The following is a 21724-nucleotide window of genomic DNA, read 5'->3' as shown; positions in this document are numbered from 1 at the left end:
TATACCTGATTTTATTTTTACATAAATCTATTTAAACAACTTAAGGTTTAATAAGTACCTAGGTTTGCTGCTACAGGAAGGGTAATAAAACGTGTTTTAGTAAAATATTAAAAGCTTAGTATAAAATAAATAAATTTGCCAATTTTAATCAAAATAATATAGTTTACTTATTCTCTATAAACAAATTTTGAAAAGTTGAAATTGCCTCAGCTTTTGGCTTTGTGTTCTGGATGACCCTTTTTGGAGGGCTTTCCGACACGATCTCCTGCATTTCTTAGAAAGGTGCACCCTTTCCTCGGATAGGGACATCACCTTCTCCGCAGTTTTCTCCGTAGCCCAATTACTCATCAGCCAGTAGGTAAAAACAAAACTGAGGTCATCCTTGAGTTTGGCCGTTTGGCCATGCCATTTTCGAGGTGTACAGCTTTCTGTGTTCGGAGGGTGTTCAACACTGAAACCTCCGCCGCCACTTCTGACTGCTTGCCAAGCAAGCCCTCCATACTTCCTGAGGTTAGAGTATCCTTAAAAATGTTTGCCAGTGCCTTGTACGGCAATGGACGGGCTGGAATAACCAGGATCCAGCTCTCCGGGACATAACCTCTACCCCAGTTCTTGGGAGACCAGCCTCCATTTGTCTGTAGTACCAGAAATCCTGACACACGAGGGGTCCCCTTCATAGTTCAGAGCCCGACCTCTGCACCCTTGTACTGTCTGACTAGGGCCTGAGGAGTTTGGTCCCTTTAAGGAGTCCTATCTGCAGTTCGAGACACCAAATCAATCCCTTTGCAGAAGAAGGGCACTCTTAATTCTCAATAGTGGGTGCTGCTGGAAACCGCAAGGAAAAAGGCATAAAGTTTCATAATCCACAAAGACAAAATTAAACTTACTAGCCTAATAAGTCTGATGGAACAGGTAATAAATAAAATTCTGTTAATGATAATAATCTCTTTCTAGGATTTGCATTTGATACATCTTTTACACTAAATATAATACATAAAGTCTCATTGTTTGGAACACCTGTACATTATTATCTAATAATACTTTAGTAGCTTAACCTAAATTTGAGGGATACGTTTACAAAAAAATATGAAGATTTGGTTAAGTTTGAGGTAAATAATACACCAGTTTTTCTGATTCACCAGATCTCAAAACATAATTTGAACTCTCTTGGCAGTTTCAAAAAACTCTTAGTGGAACTTAAAATTCGTAAATATATATATATAAAGTCTATATTTACTAAAAAGTGTTAAACTTAAGCGAGTAAGTTCAATAAAAAAAATTATAGCACCTTGTGGATTTTCTGTACCGTGAAAATAAAACCTCAGCTGAAATAAAATATGATTGAGGTAAGGATAAATTTAATTATTGTGTCTCATAAAACTAGATCTACACATCATTATATACCACTTCTGATACCCACGTTGTGTTTTATAAGAAGTTTTTCATATTTGGTAAACTATCAAAAATCAAATACATTGTAAACTCAACAACTCACTTTTGCAGAGTACCGTGTTATATAGCCTCTGAAAATGTTTGAAAAACTTTCTAGAAACAAATTAAGTTCCGATAACTTAAAATTAAATTATACTACATGATTTCATGGTTAAATTCTAAATTGCTTCAATATTCAAAAACTGTATCAAAGTGTTTCAAAACTATGTTATCTCTTAAATCATTTTCAGACTATAGAAGTTTCTCAGATTTTATTAAAGGTTCCTTGGCAGTGGTATTACCTTGATTGAAGTTTGTTTTTTGTAATGAGAATGTTTATACATATTTATATTTATAACATGCATTGAAGCGATTGAAGTGACAAAAATACTCTGAGGTTTAATAACTACAAAATGCTTTTGTATTAACCTTGAGAAAGGTCATAAGACTTAAGGGATGAATCAGTAAAAAAAAATATTTTGAATGGTAAAGTGTAAATAGTTGTAGTTTTATAACATTATTAGCCACTAACCATCCATTTATCTACCAAAAGTATTTAAAAAACTCCCAGTACAGAATGTTACAGAGAAGTACAGTATAATTCATCATTAAGGTCAAGTTTTTTTTCAGCAAGAGATTAAGAAAAATGTGAGCATAAAAAAGACAAAGTTGGGTTTGTGATTGTTAAACTAATCTGCAAAATAGTGTTACCACAAATGTCTCATTCTGTCTGATACAAATATATTTTACATAACACATCTCAAAATAATGTTGATTATAAAAATAATTGAACAAATTAGTTGTTTTTAAGTTGGCTGTACACTATCATCCACAAATTATTTACAAAATAAGTATTGCTTATTATAAAAATAAAACAAAAATTATAAAACTTAAAATACTATCACAAAACTCTTTGGTCTATTAAATTACACCAAGCTGTTCAAATATCTAAGAAATATATTTAAAACTTACTATCCTAGTGTAATATTTTATTTGTGCAGTTTTATTTTGCGCCATTTAGTAAAACACAGTGAAACGTCAACAATCCAGATTCATTGAGAATCTAATGGATGAATTAAAATCTGTTCATAATTATATAAACTCTATAAATATGAAGAGAGCACTTTTCAAAGACGGTTTTATGACTCCTTGCATTGCAATCAAGGTAAATTATGTAATTTTAATATTTTGTAAATCTCTAATCGTAATTTAATTACTTTTTTCCAATTTTATTGTAAATCTTTGAGGTGCACAAAATTTAAATAAATAAATATATATTCTATTCAGATGGTTGAGGCAGTAAAAAAAACCATATAAATTTAATTTACACTCTCACATTATACCATGTTTTATCCAAAGATAAATCTCCTAAAATTTATCCGACTACATTCCAGGATCAGTAAAGATATAGAGGCTTCATAAAATATGTTCTGTGTGGCACAGATTAGACCGGAAGACTACACACATTAGCACCAAAGTGGATAAAAATATTTTGTAGCGAAGAAAACATGTTAGGAAATTAATTTTTTAACATCTTAAAACACTTTGAGATATAAGTTGGCACGATAAGGAAGCAGAATCTCTAAAAAAGGTGCCAACTTTGAGTTAAAACCAACTTAAAAGTTAACTTATGGGCTAAACCCTAGAAAAGTAAGGTACTGAGGAAACTTATTTATTTACTTGTAAAGGTACAAAGTAGGGACTGTGCGCTTTTAGCTCTATAGTCCTCGCCACCCTAAGTTGAGGCAGCCCAAGGCCGCACGGCGTATATCTACTGCGGCCTTTGGCTGCCTCAACTTAGGGTGGCGAGGACTATAGTATGTTGTGCGGGAAATGTACCTAATTGTGACGAGCAAAGAAGAGCCTAAGTGGCAAGTCTTGTGCGCAATTCCTATCGCACAGGACACATCAGGGTCTTCCTACAGTAAAAGTCTCGTAGTACATGAGGGGGGCTGTGATGATCTTTGCTCTAGACACCAGTTACTAGTGCTGGACACCACTTAAATGCACCATTGAATGTTTCCTCTGTAACCTACTTTTCTATGTTTGAACATATTTTTAAAACTAAATCCTTTACAAAACATTTAATTTATCAAACAAATTATTCTTAAAATGTAAAATCAATGCCAATCCGTGTGTTAAGTAAAAAAAAACATAATTGTGTTCAAACGTTAATCTAAAGGTTAACCAAATTAATAACATTTGTGAATACTTTTATCATTTGTTTTTTTGCAAACTAAGAATTTGAATGGTTTTTTCACATCCCCTCTAGGCGTGCAACATAAAACAACAAATATATTGATTTTTAGTTTCAATAATAATCTAATAAGGTAAGAAAAAGAGAGAACATTAAAATTATTGCAACGTCAAAAACAGGTTCATGTACACTTATACAACTAATGTACACAATTTCTACTCTCTACACATTTATCTACATCTATTTACATCATCAAAATAGTCACAGCAAAAATGTAACACACTTTTATAAATCATTAAAATGGGATTATTAAAAAATGCTTCTGGATCAATTGGCAGGAAAATATTGTGTTGTTTCTAACTAATAACTAAATTCAAATAAGCCCCTAAATTTTGGCTAAAAGTAATTAGAGAAAATTGCATTAAATTTAACCTGGCTAGTTTCAATTCTGTGTGATTTAATTCCGCGAGGTGGTGCTATCGCTCTATTACATAACATTCCACGTTCCGGCATACCTCATGCGTATCATAGAGGATTATCTCCGGTTCCCCCTCCTCATGTATGAAACTACAGAGGGCCCACGGACGATTAGTGTCACTTCCGGTGCTGCCCGAGGTTCCATACCCGCCCCAGACCTCTGGAATGTCACTTATGACAGCCTCCTGAGGTCTGAAATGCCTGAGGAAACTGTTTTAGTTGGGTACGCAGACGACGTTGCAGTTTTGATAGCGTTGAGCTGGCTCAGCTAAAGCTGAACCGAGTTATGCGTACCATAAACGCAAGGATGACAGACCACGGTCTCTCGCTTGCTTTGAGCAAAACTGAGATCGTGATATTACCCTTTGGGGTTATGGTGGACAGCAAGCTTAGCTGGCGGGATCAGATTTTCTGTACGGCGCACAAGGCCGCTAGGGTTGTCTCCTCTCTTAGCCGGTTGATGGCCAATGTCGGAGGTCCTCGGTCCAGCCCCAGTCCGTACTCTTGTACGGTGCTGAGGTGTGGGCAGACGCTCTCAATAAGGAGGTATATAGGATGCGGCTATCCTGAATGCAGCGTCAGGCAGCACCAGCGTCAGTGTCACCTGATTGCATATACTGCCCAGACATTCCCGATGATGTGGAACATACCTTTTTCCACTGCCAGCATTGGGAAAGGCCCCGCCTGGAGGCTCATCAGTTAGTAGGTCTGCTGTCGGTGGACACGGTCATACCGATGATGACAGAGGGTGAGGACAATTGGACCTGTGTGTCACATTACATTCAGGGTATTCTCCGCGCCAAGAAGCTCGACCTTGACCGGGATGCGGTGTAGGTCATAAAGAATCTAAATGTCAGAAACGGTGCGAGCCCTGAGGGTTTAGGTCACATGTTGGCCTGACTTGAAGTAGTAATGTGACAAACAATTCCAGGTCTGTGTCCAACAGAATAGAGGGGGTTTTTTAGTGAGTAGTCGGATGATTTCAGGAGTCTCACACTACAGGCTGGCTACCTGTGTGCGTAAAAGCATTTTCCCTCCTCTCCCTTAAAAAAAAAAAAATTCTGTGTGATTTATCAAGACAAGAAGTTTTATTGAGCTGTGTTCAATAAAACGGATCTAGACAAATTATTCATTTAGTTTTTAACCTATCATTTAAAATTTACAAACTCAAATTTAATCAACTGAACACACATACGAAAACACTGTTAAGGGTACTAACAAAAGTGTGTTACTTATTGTATACTCTGTGTGACATATAATCTACAACATTTACTACAAGTAAAAAATAGCGAGCTTCAGGTAGCATTTTGGCGCTTGACTTCCCAGTCCAACAAATAATCTTGTCTTTCCTCTTATCAAATCCAGACAAACTAAAATTACTGTAAAGTTTAATTAAATAATTTGTTTCGGTTGAGAAATGGTACAGTAAAACTAAAATTTCAAACCAAATGAAAGGGGAGAATAGATACATGTTGGGGAACACCGATCAAATATTAAAATCTTAGCTGAAAAACTCAAGACAAGTTAGAGAACCAGTTTGTGAAATAACTGCACAGACAAAAGTTGAAAATAAGAAGGGAAATTTGTTAACATTCAACATCTCTTCAACTCATTACCATTTGGCACTGACAACACGATACATATCCTTCTGAAGGGAATATTCATCTATAAAATATAACACTTTACCTAACTTGTCCTAAAATACCTCGAGTGGTAGGCACAGATCTATAAAACCTATAACTATCAGAAGTCTCTTTAAGAGTCACCCATCACTATAACCTTTAAAAATATTTGTAATAAAAACTATGAAAACTCTAAACCAAGCTGAATTCACAATTCAGGCTCCACTAGGTGGAAACGGTAAAACTATATCACTAACGGAATAAAAGCGTAATCAATAATAATTTTTTCAGCGATAATCAGCCATTTTGAGTTTGACTCAAAACTATATAGACTTAACGGAATGTTTGTAATCATAAACCTTGAGCTGCGTTCCTGATGGTTCTTACTGGTTGACGAAAGAGCTGTTTTTGGACAGAAGACGAGCACTGCTCTCTGAGGAGGCGAGGGACGCTGCCGGAGCTTTTTTCCTGTTCTTCGGCTGCGACCCGCTCGCTCCGGTCTTTGCCTGCTATGGGTTCAAGAAGGAGCTATTCTTAGACAGCAAACCAGCGCTTGATTCAGACATCTGAAGCGCTGAGGACTTGGCGCTCGCTGAAACCCTGGCTCGGGACTTGAAGTTGGGAGTGAGACCGAGAACTAAGTTCTGTAATCACAAAATGAAGTTAGCAATTTTATACTCCGAGCGGCTGTTATAAAGCGGAACGATATATCAAATCTTAAAGGGTAAGTATTAAAAGTATCAGTTACAACCCACCTCCTTGAAAGTTCCCGGAGTTGTGATAAGATAGTAGATGGCGTATCCTGGAATCCACAGCATGGATGACAGACTGAGGCCAATACCAATCAATTCTGCCCAGTCCGGGTAAACGTATGGACCGTACTTGGCAGGTACGTACATCACTATGTAGAATATGAAGATAGACTGCAACATGTTCGGAGTTTAATATCAGATTATTTTACAGACACAATTAGCCAGCAGCATTACTAGATTTACATAATAATAATCACATAAGATATCCCCTGTTACTTCATATCAGAGTACTTTAAAATTTAACGGCTATTAGGTATACAAGTGTGAAAAAGATAGGTTAGTATATTCATATTTGCTAATCCAACTTCCATTTAGGGATACAAAATTCTGTTATTCAGCTGTTCATGGGTGTAAATTATTTTATTTTTATGAATGAAAGATTTGAGTATGAAACAAGTATGAATAAAAGGTTAGCATAGAAATCAAACATAAATTGGAAATAAGAGTGGGTTGGATCAAGGCCACACTAAATTAACAGGCCGTAATGCTCCTCTGGCATGAGATCATCATAGGCGACGGCAATGACCTAATGTTTGCCGTTTGTGATCAGGTGCTTGTTTTAAACTTTTCTTGGAAACAAAAAAAAAATACATTACGTCATTGCCGTTGCCTACGATGATGTCATGCCTGAGGAGCATTACAGCCTGTTTATTTAGTGTGGCCTTGGTTGGGTCCATGAGTTTGATGCAGAAGTAGACAACCAATATACGTTGTAAACACTTGTTCTAATAAAAAGGGAACATAGTTCAATTAACCTTTCATGGAGTGTGCTACTGTATGGAAGCTCTATTTTCTATTTATTTCTACGATAGTCAGATGGGGATATTTATTCATTAATAAATCTAGTCGACTTCACAACCAAGCCAAATTGAAAGGACAACTTATTGCACGTTATATAGTCTTTTATGTTACCAAAAAACACAGTAACAACTTGTGGAGGAGATAGAATTTGACTATTGATTTGAACTAGATATTTCATCCCCATGTTAAAGTTGCCACCAGTTTTTACAATAATAATGGACTTAGTTGAATTAAGCTATGACATATTTCCCTGATATAAATTACTGATTTCTGTCAAATTTACAGATTCTGTAAAGAAGTCAAATCCACGGGACAGCTTATTGTAATAGCATCTTTTATCCCCCTATAACTACCAGTAACAAAATATAAGGTAGAAAATAGAATTGTATACACTAGCACATTCTGTGACTGGCTCACAGAACTATCTTCTTCTTTAATAAAAAAAATGGTAAGTCACACTCACCACCATCGTGGCTGGGGCGAAGAACACCCAGCAGAAGTACCAGAACCTGTTGGGCCTCACACCCATCATTTGGTGAACACAGTCTATGAACTTGCCGGCTCCAAATATCCAGGAAATGGCGATGGTCTGGAAGAAACAAACCCACAGGAGACACATCCCGGAAGCAGAGTAGTAATCCATCAGCTGGAATATGTACGCTCCGCCCTGCAGAAATAAGAGTCACATAAGGATCACACAGTTGGTGTATAGAAAAGTTAATCAAAATCACTTAGGAGCGTTAAATCTTTTCTGTCCTAGGCGCTAGGCTCTATCCAGGGATAGTTTTTTACATAACTCTGTCTAGAGGTTTTATCATATTACTTAGAGTAAATTCATTAGTGATTTGCCAGTTTTTGAACCTCGGTCCCTCCCGCGCTCTACCACTATATCAGCTTGTTCTCCTAAGGTTATGTAAATTAATATGAGGTTGCTTTGGGAATAATCTATTATACAGGGCGTTTATAAAAGAATCATCAGGTTTTAAAACATTTTATTGACGTTAGTGTTAAACAAATTCGGATATAAAATATATCAACAGAAAAGATAACTCTTAAACTTTTTATAGATACTCCTATAAGTGTTCAATGTGCCACCCATTAGCCATGGAGCAAGTTTCAAATCTATGCTGTAAATTGTCTCATACATCGGCCAACATCCCAAGGTTGATTGATTCTACGGCATTGCAAATGCGTCCATGGAACTCTTGAAGTCTTTGAGGCATTGGCGGTATATAAACTTTGTCTTTTACATAGTCCCATGGGGAAAAAATCACACACCGAAAGATCAGGTGATCTGGGAAGCCATTTGAGAAGGGTCAAGTCTTATCGTTACATCTGCCAATCCACCTCAGTTTCTAAGAGAACTCTTGCGCGACCCCTAGAGTATGCTACCGACTGAGCCACCGAGAGGCTATTTATTGAGTAAGGAGTTAAGGAAAGGCCAATTGGCTGATTAGGATTATTATGTACAGGATTATTATGTAGGATTATAATAATCCTATTTTCTGAGTATGATAAGTTATAGCTGAATGCCAAGAATGACAGCCAAAATTGCCCAACAGCTTATTTTAAGTAAAAAAATCTCTTCAGTCAGATATAGGGTAGTTTGATTACTTCATTTACTGGATCAGAGGTATTTCACTACAATTTGCTCAAAATGTGGCTTTCTAGTTGCTTGGTTTTACTCTAGACTTTAGAGGACAATATTGGAACTAAAATCTTATACAACCTTCAACAACAATCTTTAAAATCTAATTTTAAATCAATATTTTTATATTTCATCATGGAGCAACAGCTACACAGAACAAGAGGTAGCACTGATGTGAAGTATCTACACCTGGCCAAATACCTGAGTGACCATAGGTATGCCCAGCAGACACAGCAGCACACATACGGCCATAGTGAACTTGGCCCGATGTGGCCGGAGAGTTTCTGGCCAGTTGTCAACCATGCCCGTGATGAAAGACTCTACGATGCAGAACTCACTGTCTATACCCAAAATCTGCAATACATCGAGGTTAATATATGAGTTAATTTAGAACACTTTAATTGTGAGTTTTAGGACTAATATTTTGGATGCCAAAGTAGACATCATATCTACGTGGGAAAACTGTAGCAAATTTTGTTCAAGAATTTTCTCTAGGCCGGGATTTTGAATTTTGGAATAAAGAGGAGGAGCAAATGCTTCTGAGAAAAAATACAGGTAGGCCATAGAAGACACAAAAAAGTATTTTGTCCCCAGGGGGAACTTTTTCAAGTGTTGTGGCTCACAAAATGTTGTGAAAAATTTTAATTTTAAGACCAGCGGTTATCTAGTGAAAAATGTAGCTTTAGGTAAGGTCTTAGTCAGTTACCAAATCGAATTATTAACGTATACTCACCACCAGCATTGAGAAGAATATGGCAGCCCATGCCGGGGCTCCAGGCAACTTAAGCACCACTTCTGGGTATGTGAGGAACACCAGACCAGGTCCACTTTTTACCACCTGCAGGGAAATATGGGAATTAAAACTCAGTCAAGGGGCATGGGAATTAAAACTTAGTCAAAGAATTCTTATTAAATGAAAAATTACATTGTATTGAATTTAAGCCTCCTCCTAGCATTTTAATAATATAAATTTGTGTAAAATACCTTCATCTATGCCATCTGATGCATTGTGATATTGCAACTAGTTTTAACTCAAATACGAGTCATCCTCAGGCCAGTACTAAGATATGTTTTCGTGCTTCATTTGTAGTATGGCAATCAATAAGTAGATCTTCGATAACAAGTTTTTCATGGGGATTATTAAATAAGACTTGTTATCAAGGTTGACATGGTTGACAATAACATGTGATCAGGGGTCAAATAAATCAAGGGTATTTGAAAATGACACTTGTTATCAAGAGTGATTTGTTACCAAGAGTTTTGGTATCGAAGTTTCACTGTAAATAAGACACGCACAGTCACGGACATAAAACACGGACATTTAGGTAACAAAAAACAAAAGATAACACTAGGAATGTTGCGGGACCCGAAGTGATTAGGCAAAAGTTGTGTTGCAAATAAACATTATTCAATTGACTTAGTTGAAAGCAAACTGAGATAGTGATTGTAAAATGTGTAAATACTATTCAATAATACTTTTTACTCTCGAAACAATTTCTTGCTTAAGGCTTGCGGTTAATCGGATTGCTTACCTCGGATACGTGAGTGCCTTGCTCCAGAGCGATGTTGCCCAGAATGGAGAAAGTGACACATCCAGCCAATAAACAAGTCAACGTGTTAACAATGCAGGTTATAATGGCATCCCTGAAACACCATAAGTGTTACGTTAGTTGGAAAAATACAGAATCCACTTATTTAACCTTAAGAGCTATAAAGAAACATAAATAGTTGACTTACCTTCCACCGCTGTATTTTGTATCATAAGTGTTTGGTAAAATAGTAACTATTGCTTAAGTTTCAGTTTTTTTATTTTTTTTTTTATTTTAAAAACTTAGTTTAAAACTTCTATCAAACTCTGCCATAGAGATTTTCAAGCGTGACCTGTTAACCTGGGATAAGTACCGTAATCAACTTTTGCGTTGTGAAAACAGCTGTAGTGACAATCAGCCAATAACAAATCAATCTGAAAATAACCCAGGTTTACACCTCTATTATAATATCATAAAAACTGTCCCAAGGTTATGCACGCCTTGCAAAGCTTTTCCCTTTAATCAATAGGAAATCTACTCTGAAGCCAGCTTGTACAGTTCTAATCTACAAATCAATAATTCGGCCCTTGATTACATATGCATCTCCTATCTGGGGATTAGCTATATCAAAAAACAAACTCTTCAAAATTCAAGTGATTCAAAACAAAATTCTAAGAATAGCGGTGAATGCTCCCTGGTTTGCTAGAAACAGGCATATACATGAAGAACTAGGAGTGGAGACTATCTCGGCCTTTATTGAAAAAACCACCTCAAAATTTCTAAAATCTTTAAACGATGTTCCTGGTGCATTAACTTTTCATCTTGGTGAAGCAACTGAGAACAGGAGGCTACGTCGAAGGCTCCCTCAAGATCTATTGGATGAATAAAGCCTAAAGACGATTAAATTATTCTCTAAATTAATTATGTTACAGGGTGTACCAGGTTTGGGCGAACCCACGATGTTATTATAGTTAATTTCTTTTTAATTTTGTTAACACTTCTGTGTATAATGTCTACATTGAACCAGAAATAAATGCTGTAAAAAAAAAAAAAAAATAATATCATGTTTACTACATTAGAGCAGAAATAACAGATGACCATTACTATAAATATGAGAATGTATGTGTCTAATAATAGTATATATCATCACTATTAAAGTGAACTACTACTATACTATAATAGTGCTACTAACTATAATCGGGCTATACACGGGAGTAAAAGTGACTCTTTTTTACCCGAGCTCAAGTTTTACAATCGAGGCGAGGACGAGGTCGGAAAGTAAGCGAGGGTAGAAAGGTCACTTTTTGCCCGTGTGATTAAGTATATTTTTTGTCATATTATATTATTATTTTAGCAAACTAAGCTAGGAAACAAAAATACCCTACTTTTCATGAACTGATGTTTTACGTACATTTCTACTTTGAATTACTGTGAAATATACAAACTTGTAGCAATTATGATGGAACTTGTTGTAAGAGCCAAGGGCCGGGAGAGCGCCAGTGCCGATGCTGTAGGCGAAGAATATCTGAGTGGCTCCGTCAATCCAAGGCCCAGGACCGAGTAGTTCCTCCCAGCGAGGTGTTATGTAGTAAAGTAGCCCATCCCCGGCACCAGGCAAAGTCACCCCTCTCACTAGGAGCACTAGGAGAACTACATATGGGAACAGTGCCGTGAACCAGATGATCTGTCACAAAAAATGGATTGATTAGTGGGTAAGTGAAGAATTTGAACTGCTATTGATTTGAAGATATTTTTTTTCAAGATGGTGTAGAGTGAAGAAGGAAATAAAAAAGTGTATGATTCTGGAGTTATAAAGATAACCAGAGAACAACAAAATATTTTTCATCACTTTGTATTCGAAAATAGCCCGTTTCCTTACAGCTGAGATCTTCGAAAATCGTCAATTTCCATGAACCAAAAACAAATAGTAATCAGCTGACTTTTCTTGACATAAACACTACTTTCGCTACACAAAAAATACTTTGCCTGACACCAACGAAGTTACAACTGAATTTCCCGGTTAGTGGAGAAGTGATGAAGTAGTTTTTAATCGTGATAAAAATTATTGTTCAGTACTGCTCACGAAAGTCCCATTTGGATAATTACCAACACACCAGAGGACATACTGGAAACCCTGTCTACCCACCAAGACTCTTCGAGAGAACTGCATCTGAAATCCATGTTTCCCATGTTCATCTTCAACTCTCATGTAAAACACTATCTCGCCCCAAAATGAGTCACTTTCATGACTAGTAGTGAAGTATATTGTAATGACATGTATTAACTAGAATTTAAAATACTAACTGTAAAATCTAACTAAGGCAATTTTCCACAAAATTGAAGATCATAAGTATAATTTCAACCAAGAAGAGCTAGAGAGTCCTAAAACATTTGATACTTGAAAACACAGGTTATAAACATGCTTGTGGTGTAAATAATGTGTTTAACACTCTTTTGTTTGGTTAGTTTGTAATGTTTATTTATATCAATTCGTTACAGTAATAAAATTTTGCCCAGATGTGCATACATCTTTAAAGTGAAATAAATTTATGTCTATAACAGTACGTTCCCTCGTTGTGTGTCATATTTTCATTTTCAATAGAAAACCAGAACACTTTGAAAATGTTAAATTAGTTAAATTTTTTTAAAACATCAACCTTTTACCTTTCCACTCTGATGTAGGCCTCGGCAGATGATGAGATAGATCAAGACCCAGCCTAGCAGCAGACTCCCTAGTAACTCCCACTGCATTCCCCCCAGCTGGTCTATCCCGGGGGAGATTTGTAGCACCCGCTTGCTGGAACATTACACTACCATGTAAAATCTTGGCCATTATCTACAAAAACTAAAAAAAAAAAACATACATGCAAAGGCTGAATAAGTGAATAGTGATTCAGTGTAAAATGGTGTGATGGCCAAGATCAGGTGTTTCGTTTGTCAAGAAAACTTATTGCACAGAGTAAGGTACAGAGAAAACTCGATTATTGGACAACTCTGTGCGCCTCATATCTTATCTTTTAATCTGCTGAAGATAATGCTAGGTTATGTTTCTATCAATGTTTGGTCAATGGCAAAAACTCAAACTTACAACACACAAATTTTGCATTGTTTGGAAGACTATATGAAATATGCTGTAAATTATTGGTAATTTTGAGGGGAATGTTCGGTAATGAATACTTAATCTTTAGTCTATCTATAGGTAGTGTCCTATCTATAGGTAAGGTAGTGTGTGTGTATAGGTAGAGTGTGAACTATAGATATAGTTAACCCTGATGTCCATTATATCAACACATTCTAAGTGATGATGTATGCTACTTACTCCCAATACTCTTCCACGGGCGTAGTTGTGTGGTTGGTACGGTTATGGATCAACGTTGCGTTCATACCAGGAGCAAAACAAGTCTCGGTATTCCACCAATTATCTGTAACAAATAATTGAGATTTTTGACCAAGTATGACTTCTATGTCAATGACTTTATTTAATTCCTTCCTTGGTTCAGAGGACAGAGTTTTATAACTAAGGACAGAGTTCTCATGTAAATTGCAGTTGCAGTTGGTTATGGGTTAGAGCTATATATAATGTAAACAAAAGGCGGCAATTGACCACTATTCGTTCACACTCCGATATGCCTGATGCTGCAGTAGCTCCCAAGGCTGGAATGGAATACAGTGGGACTTAGGGAAAAACACAGTGGAAAAACACAGGTTATATACTTGCTGGTGGCTTGTAACCAAGCTTAAGGCCGGTATCCACAGTGCGAGGCAGCTTGCTGCGAAAATGCCTCGTTGCGAATGCTCGGCTTTGCCTCAGACTGTGGATACCGGGATTGCTCGCTGTGAGCACCTGTGAGGCGCTCACGTCGCACAATGTGAGGCGAGCCGTGTACTTGTCGGTCTCAGAGCAGTGCTCAAAGAAAGGTGCCTCGCTCCGAGCTGTGCGTAATCATGGATAGTCATGACATGATAAGAGATTTAGTAAAGTGTTATGGAAAAGCAAAGCTGGTAGTTTGCGTGCTTGCAGTGAGCATTCGTGTTTACAAACTAGCTGCCAGCTTTAAGAGCTCACCCTGAGGCAGATGGCACGAGGCATTCGCAGCGAGCAGCCTCGCACTGTGGACACCAGCCTTTACCTAGTAATATTCCCAGTTTCAAGAACAATTAACTACCATAATGTAAGTTTACCTTGAGGTTGACAGGTTCCTGAATAAACTCGATGTAAATTTCACCACTTGTATGTCATCATCAGGAGTTCAAATATTTACATTACTGTTTACCATACCGATTGAACAGCAACAGCCAGATAGTGGCAAAGGTAAAAACGTCTGCGTTCCCAGGCTTCTACTCTGCCACCGACCGAATGTAAATAAATACTGTAATTCAGTGTGAACAATAATGTAAATATATGAACTGAGCTCCTGATGATGCCACAAAAGTTTTAAAGCATCGAACATCGTAATCACAATCCTGCATCCCTAAGGAAAACTTTTTGTTTTTATTGGAACAGAATCCAAGAAATGGTACTATGGCAATCTGCTACTTCGATGTTGTAAATTAAGACCATTAACTTTTGTATAGCGAAGTAGACATAGCCTCTAAATAGAACAACTGTACCTAGCCTGTAGTTAATTGGCATATTAGATAAAAATCTGTAATCACATTACTTCACACTGTTAACACTCAATTCATCTATGTCTAGTTTAGTATTAGAAACTGGAGACAACTTTAACATGGGATAGGTTCCATCAAATGTAAGACTCAGTAGACATCAATAGAGACATTGACTATTGGATACTGAAGTATACTGTGGTATTTTTAGTCAAAGATAGATAGAGGTAAAACCTTTGACCTTCAGTATCCAATAGTCAATTGTATAACTCACCGCAATGCTCCCAAGGAAGTCCAGGTAGAGATGTGAACGAAGCGATCAGGTAGAACAAAGTCCAAGAAATTATGATGCAGTAATAGATGTCTAGGAAGAATACTATTGTCATTGTAGCGTAGCCAACTCCTACAAACACGATGTAAACCTTAGTCAATAAAATAATAGTTAATCAATAGTTATAAAACTGTAGTAGGTCTATACAAATATTTGGTTTTGCGAGTTTTACTGTATTCTTTTGATACTCCCTTCATAATCTGACAAAACTAGGGTAAAAGTCGTGCTTGTTTTAAACATCGGAAGTTTAGAAAAGGAAATTTAATATTGGAAACAAATGGAAATAGTTTTACTCTTTTTGTCCTATGGATGAAACTTAATGCTTTAAATTTTACTGTCATGTTATAACTTTTGTTGTTTTTTAGTATCAACTCTTCATTATTTCAATCTTAAATAAGGGAATGGATGTTTAAAATTCAAAAATGCTCTTGACGTTGACATAGACCTCTTTAAAAAAATATCTAAGAATAATTTGTTTGCGAAAACATAAAAGCCCCTCAAGATTACATGGAGGGTCATGTTGTTGTGAGAATAAAGTTAAAATATTGCTTAGTTTACTACTGATTACTGTAACCCCATGTACTATCATGTACCCCCCCCCCCTTGGATCACCCATTCTGCATTTTATGTCTCACCATCACAATTTATCACCCTAGATGTCAGACTGAACACCAGAACAATTTTACACATTACTTCACGCTATGCCGGTGGTTATGGCTTATCACAGATTAAATCCATTGGTGATTGGAAGGATTTGAACCTGAGACCTCGAGGACTGAAGCTACGTGCTCTACTCAGTTTTTTCCCTTTAAAGCAAATAAATTTTTTGCATTTCACTTACCCTGCAGTAAAGGACAAAGTTGTCCTACCAAGGTCATGCCACCAGCTCCTAGGTATTGTCCTACAGCCACTTCTTGGAAGAAAATGGGAATTCCACAGAACACCATGGCTATGCCGTAGGTCACCAAGAAGGCTCCTAGAACGGGAGATAAATTATAATGGTATGCAATACTGGATAAGTTCTAACTTTATAAATAAGTGAGTTTCAAAGGTAAATTTTGATTTCAATTGAAGTGATGTTGACAAGACTCAAATCAAAACTTCTCATTCTTCCAAAACTTTAATGTTTTAAGATTATTCTACTCGACACAATAGTTTTTAGCACTATAATAGATTACGATACAATGCTTTGAAAGGTGTTTACAGTACGAGTACGAGCATGATAATAACACCTCCATTGGCGAGTCATATGCCACACTACCAGCAATGAATATAAAAAAAGTAAAACACAACCCGTATTTATGTTAACACAAAACTGTTAAATACCTATACACTAATTGAACACAACACTAATAGAATTGACATTTTGTTTGGTAAAGTTTTTTGTGTCCAAACCTGACAAACAATAACTGAGTAGTTTCGTTGAGCGACTGCTAAAGAAACCCATACTAAACTTTTTGTTAAAAGTGTAGCCGACGTCTTTGTCTGATTTAATCGAATTCTACTGTAAAAAAATTGCTGTTTGGTCTACAAAAAGTACAGAAACCCCCTGTTTACTTAGTAGTGTACAAAACGTATTGTTCACATAGACCAAGAGGGTTTTCCTGGACCTTTAAGTTCCATAGAGCTCAATTTCTTCTTGTATATGAAACTACCTTTTACATTTATCTCCCAGTGCAAAAAAAATCCACTTTTGATACGTATTAGAAACTACAATACTAAAGTAATTTGGATTTCATACATCCTTGCATTTTATGGTCCATTCAAAATTTTAGGCATTTTAAGGGGAATTTCCATCACTACCTCTTTGCAGATGTAACAAATTTAATCTGTTGGAGCTATTTAGGATCGAGTGGATGGAAGAGATTTCTTGCTATAAAACTGCCAAAATTTTTTTAACGGAGTACCAATATAAAAACCCAATGTACCTCCTCCGTTTTTGTAGCAGAGGTAGGGGAACCTCCACACATTGCCTAGTCCTACGCTCACACTGATGCAGGAGAACAGAAAGTCCAGTTTGTTGCCCCATCCTCCCCTTTCCTCTTCTTCTGGCTGAGGTGGTATCACTTGGGGGGTGACTCCGTCTGAAGGGCCCTGCAATAGTATTGTATGTTTTCTATTAAATGACAAATAAACGTTATCAGCAAACTGACCAATACTTTTCTCTAGTAAAGTGATATTGAAATCAACCTGTCTGATTCTTATATCCAAAGGAAATATTTGGGTATATAAATTATGCATAATCTTGAATGAATTTTCCAAAAATACATACTGCATTTAGTATAAATCATGTCACAGGTGTAGTCCTTAGCTGTATGTATAGGTACATATTTTATGAAATATGGAGAAAATCACAATAATTGCAATAACCTTTGAACCATAAAGCTAGTGGGGTAAGGTACTCCAATAAATTTTGAGCCGTAAAGCCAGTGGGGTAAGGTACTACATTACATTACATTATTTGTCATGAGAGCCGAAGCCCCCTGACTGCATACCCGGTACCTATCGTGAGACTTACCTGGGCCCCATGATGTAGGCCGAAGCTTACGCATCAACCTTTAGCACATCATGGGCGGATGACTTAAGGTCATCAGGCTCGCCGGCTGCCGAAGCAGACCCTTCGGAAGGAGGGTTGCCCCTCAATCCTAACCAGGGATTCCGGCTGCTTGTTTAAGCGTCACTCCACCTGGGTTCCACTAGGTCGGGACCTAGAGGTCCATGGTAGAGCGCCCCGACGCATTTAGTGCAAGCAACACTCGGGACCTATCTAATCCCTGACAGGCAGAACCCGCCATCAATAGCCAGGAGGAAGGGGACCGTCAGCACGCTGACGGGGGGAACCCCAACCTCCCATTTACACCACTACCCGATCGAGGCCTTACCCATTGCTGGGAAACCAGAGATAACCAGAGCGATAGATCCCCAGATACCCCTGGCGGGCTCGGACCCAGCACCCGATCTACTTCGTTTGCCCGTCAGACCCAACATCACTGCCAGGCCATCAGGGTTTCCCAAAAGGAGGCAGGTATAGAAGTGGGACCCACCCGGATGAACCTATCCACCAGAGGTGGCGACACCCTTGACTCAATTGAGGTTCCGGGAAGAACCCCCCACACTCAAGATAACCATACCGTCCGTGCTCAGAGACAGGGATTGGTTTGCATAAGTGCCTACAAACCGTTGCCCTCACACTGCGGAAAGTTATGTTGCCCTTGAGTGTCCCCGTGAGCTACGGGTACTTGCCCGTTTTCACCTCCAGGAAAGGTTACTTCCAAAGTCGAGGATTTGCCCACTGAATGCTGGTCGCACACAACAAGCAGGCCGAAGCCCAAAGAACCACAGACACAGGTAGGTTAGAGAATATGATGCACTTCCATCTCTCCTAGAGCTAAACACCCCTCCATCCTGGATAAAGGAATGTCACTGGGACCCAATGCCCAGTCGTCCATGTCTGTGGCCTACTTGAAAATGCCGATACCAACACCGAGCATTTACCTCCCCTCTGGGGGCTAGGTATTTCACCTCCCAGGACGAGGCTACTTCCAAAGTTGAGGATATGCCTCACAAAATGTCAGTCGTACACAACAGGTAGGACTCAGTCACAACCACAAGCTACAGGCAGGTGAAAGATCTATGAACTTAATCAACACTAGCAGAGCTGAACACCCCACCACCCTGAATGGAGGGAATGTCACTGGGTACTCTCACTTTGGGTACAACCCAAAGAGGCTGGCTTGTCCAGTCGTCCATAGCTTGTGGTCTACCTGAAGTGCCGGTTCCAACACCGGGCAATTACCTCCCCTCTGGGAGAGCTAGGGTCCGCGTGGTCGCCCAGGCCACGAACCCACGCAAGCGTGGGCCCCCTGCGGTTCATACGTATAAAGAAACTACAATACAAAAGTAATTTGGAATTCATACATAAGTTAATGAATGTTTTTTTTTGTGTGTAGGGTTGATGTTCATGTGGGGTAAGGTACTGGTCATGTTTGTACCCACTCACCAGTGGTTCAACTCTACAAAACCCCAAATGAACATTTTGTTAGTTCTATTATACTTTAAAACAACTTATTTGGGATAGAAGGGAATACAAATTTATCACACTTTGGTAGGGTGACAATATGCCTGTTTGAAAATGTTTTACAGAAAATCACAAAAGGAAAGGAATGTTTTTAAATATACCTGTTTGGCGGAGAACTCAATAAAAGTCTGTTCGGGGTCAACGTCTTTCTCCTGACCCCAGTAGTACATCTTCTCTGACATGACGGCGAGAGAAGTGGGGGAGCCGTGTTGGTAGTTGAGAGTGTACTTCTACAACAGAAAAGTGGAAATTACTTCTAGAAGAGATCAGAAGGTAAAGGAGCTGTGTTGGTAGTTGGAGTGTACTTCTGGGACGGAATAGAGGAGTATAGGAGCCGTATTTGGTGGTTGGGAGTGTACCTCACTTATAGAATAGAATATAGAGTTAATTAAGGGAGCCACTTGGGACTTAGGATTGTATTTGTGGAGGGGTAGCAGATTTTTATCCCCCTGGAATTCTACCCCCTGGGCAAACGTGACGTCACAAACCAGGGGGTAAAATTCCGGCCGCAAACTTTTGAGTTCCGCGACATCAGCTAATGGATTAAACGCGGAATTAAACATATATTTTAACGGTTGTGAATTTAATCAGAACACATCAAATTATAAAAACCTAGAGTGTACGGCCCGGATTTTTACCCCCGGAATTTCTTTACAAAATAAATAAATAAAGATAGGCTACTAAATAATGAAATGTTTACAATGAATTAAAAACAGAAATAAGAAAATCAATCATTCAATTTCTAAAATGGGCCATGAGGTAAAATTCTGGGGGGTAAAAATCCGGGGGTAAAATTCCGGGGGGTAAAAATCCGGGGGTAAAATCCGGGGGTAACAATCCGGCCCGTACATCTTCATTTGTCTAAACGCTAGTTATATGGACAGGGGGTTAAATTCCGGTTTTAGCGCTAATCTAATTAATCACGCTCTGGCTATTTTCATTAGACTTCCAAATCCGTGGGGGTAAAATTCCGGCCGCGAACAAACTTTTGGCCACTCAGGCTACTACGTCATATAGTGACGTCAGCTTTGCCCAGGGGGTAAAATTCCAGGGGGATTAAATTCCGGCGACCCTTTGTGAAATAGAACAGAATAGTGTGGAATAGTTTTTATAAGGATCCGACCTATTATTTAGCATTACCTATTTGATCCTGATCCTATTAGCACCTATTAGTTAGCATTGATTTTGGTTGGATACTGGTTGTGGACAACTCATCCTAATTCAACGTTCAATGTTAGTTTTGGTATGTAATTCACGTTTAACTAAGGATTATTGATACATATTTTATTACATCTAACTCTCATTTTAGAAATAATGTTACATGATAATATGTCAAGTTCAGATTTTTTATTTTACAGAATACAATTTACGCGTATGGCTTAATATGTAGTACAAGCAGTAGATAAAAAAATAGATAGCTCTATTTGGACGTAAAGGTTTTTTTTTACTTCTTAAATAAAGAGAACTCACTCAAGCAATACACAATGCCCAAGTTCCCAACTACCACTTTTTCGGTTATGTTTTCTAGAATCTTAAAAAATGTATTATATTATTAAAGTGATACAATCAAATTGTATGTAAACGGTTAAGGTAATTTACCAAATAAAAATATAGGCATATGGCACATCAAAATGAAGCTTAGATTGTGTAGATTTGCCGAAAAGTATTGATATGGACGAACTTCCTAAGGGCTCTGCCCCACAGGCTGATTTCCAAAGGGCTACACCTGGCATGCTTCCAATGTTTAAATGATTTAATTTAATTTAGTTAATGAAACAGCTGGTCAGTACAAGGAACTGGTGTTTATTTATTTACTCGAAAATATGTTTGTGACTCTTTATGTAGATTGAGGAGGGTTATGTTTGGTTTTAGAGTGAGGTTGTATAGCCTAAGTTTTGTAAAGTATTGCTCAAAGTTTCATTTTTTTAATTTATGTAGTAAGCTACATGTGAAGAGGCTTGACTAAAATTTAAGAATTATGGTAAAACATGTCATTCATGAAGCATCAATATGAAGCATTTGATGCTATTGCTACACTAAGGTATGTTGTCATATTCTTATGGATCTATTAACATCAAAAGTAGGGGTTTAAAAGTAAGTAGGTTCATACTTTTAAATCAGCTTATATTTTCAAACTAAGTCATAGAGTTGCTGTATTTTAAAACACACATCATCACCACTTTAATAGCTCTC

The 21724-nt window shown here is 37.7% G+C and overlaps 1 protein-coding gene across 1 annotated transcript in view; it reads right to left on the bottom strand.

Annotated features, from left to right (window-relative positions):
* Positions 1 to 954: 954 nt before the first annotated feature.
* Positions 955 to 21724, bottom strand: part of LOC128992476 (sodium- and chloride-dependent GABA transporter 1-like) — a 31607-nt gene continuing 10837 nt past the window's right edge. The window contains exons 2-14 of the mRNA XM_054416069.1: positions 19633 to 19761; positions 17382 to 17547; positions 16295 to 16429; positions 15397 to 15525; positions 13837 to 13939; positions 13182 to 13314; positions 11963 to 12201; positions 10521 to 10632; positions 9722 to 9826; positions 9190 to 9342; positions 7804 to 8007; positions 6483 to 6650; positions 955 to 6371 (exon numbers count right to left, since the gene is read on the bottom strand). Of these exons, the coding sequence (XP_054272044.1) occupies positions 6237 to 6371; positions 6483 to 6650; positions 7804 to 8007; positions 9190 to 9342; positions 9722 to 9826; positions 10521 to 10632; positions 11963 to 12201; positions 13182 to 13314; positions 13837 to 13939; positions 15397 to 15525; positions 16295 to 16429; positions 17382 to 17547; positions 19633 to 19713 (1863 nt within the window). The 5' untranslated portion in view covers positions 19714 to 19761 and the 3' untranslated portion in view covers positions 955 to 6236. The remainder of the gene's footprint in view (positions 6372 to 6482; positions 6651 to 7803; positions 8008 to 9189; positions 9343 to 9721; positions 9827 to 10520; positions 10633 to 11962; positions 12202 to 13181; positions 13315 to 13836; positions 13940 to 15396; positions 15526 to 16294; positions 16430 to 17381; positions 17548 to 19632; positions 19762 to 21724) is intronic.

The sequence above is a fragment of the Macrosteles quadrilineatus genome, unplaced genomic scaffold (assembly GCF_028750875.1).
Source record: "Macrosteles quadrilineatus isolate MER2022 unplaced genomic scaffold, UCM_ALF_1.0 Scaffold_1__1_contigs__length_201487025, whole genome shotgun sequence".
Lineage (NCBI taxonomy): Eukaryota > Metazoa > Arthropoda > Insecta > Hemiptera > Cicadellidae > Macrosteles > Macrosteles quadrilineatus.
The sequence above is the reverse complement of the archived record's forward strand: the minus strand, read 5'-3'. Positions and strand labels throughout refer to the sequence as shown.